Source organism: Theobroma umbraticum, unplaced genomic scaffold (genome assembly GCF_002168275.2).
Source record: "Theobroma umbraticum cultivar Fairchild unplaced genomic scaffold, ASM216827v3 scaffold_56.0, whole genome shotgun sequence".
NCBI classification, from domain to species: domain Eukaryota; kingdom Viridiplantae; phylum Streptophyta; class Magnoliopsida; order Malvales; family Malvaceae; genus Theobroma; species Theobroma umbraticum.
In genome coordinates this window covers 3,328,437-3,328,723 of record NW_018397256.1, presented here as the reverse complement: position 1 = coordinate 3,328,723, position 287 = coordinate 3,328,437, and the positions used below count along the sequence as shown (strand labels likewise).

Here is a 287-nt window from a genome sequence, read left to right as displayed (position 1 = left end):
AAACGACTGTACTGAATTTCTACCCAGGATTTAAAATTAGTTCGTCATGTCATCGTTACTAATTGGATTGAGTTGAACTATATTGAGCATGGTAGTTAAACCCATGCTAATTTGTCCTAATATACAAAAGCAAAAAGTTCAGGACTTGGTAGATCATGATTTCTAGACTGGAACTGCACCTGTTCTTGTACATGTATAGCTGCTCCTTGATTATCTCCTGTAAGCATAGCAGCTTTTATCCCCATTGACTTTAGCTCATTGACTGCCTCTGCAGCCCCAGTTCGACA

General features: G+C 39.0%; 1 protein-coding gene across 1 annotated transcript in view; it reads right to left on the bottom strand.

Annotated features, from left to right (window-relative positions):
• The window catches only part of LOC149527502 (uncharacterized), a 6,764-nt gene that overhangs the window by 4,211 nt on the left and 2,266 nt on the right, over positions 1-287 (bottom strand). The window contains 1 exon segment of the mRNA XM_089782549.1: positions 180-285. Within this exon segment, the coding sequence (XP_089638675.1) occupies positions 180-285 (106 nt within the window).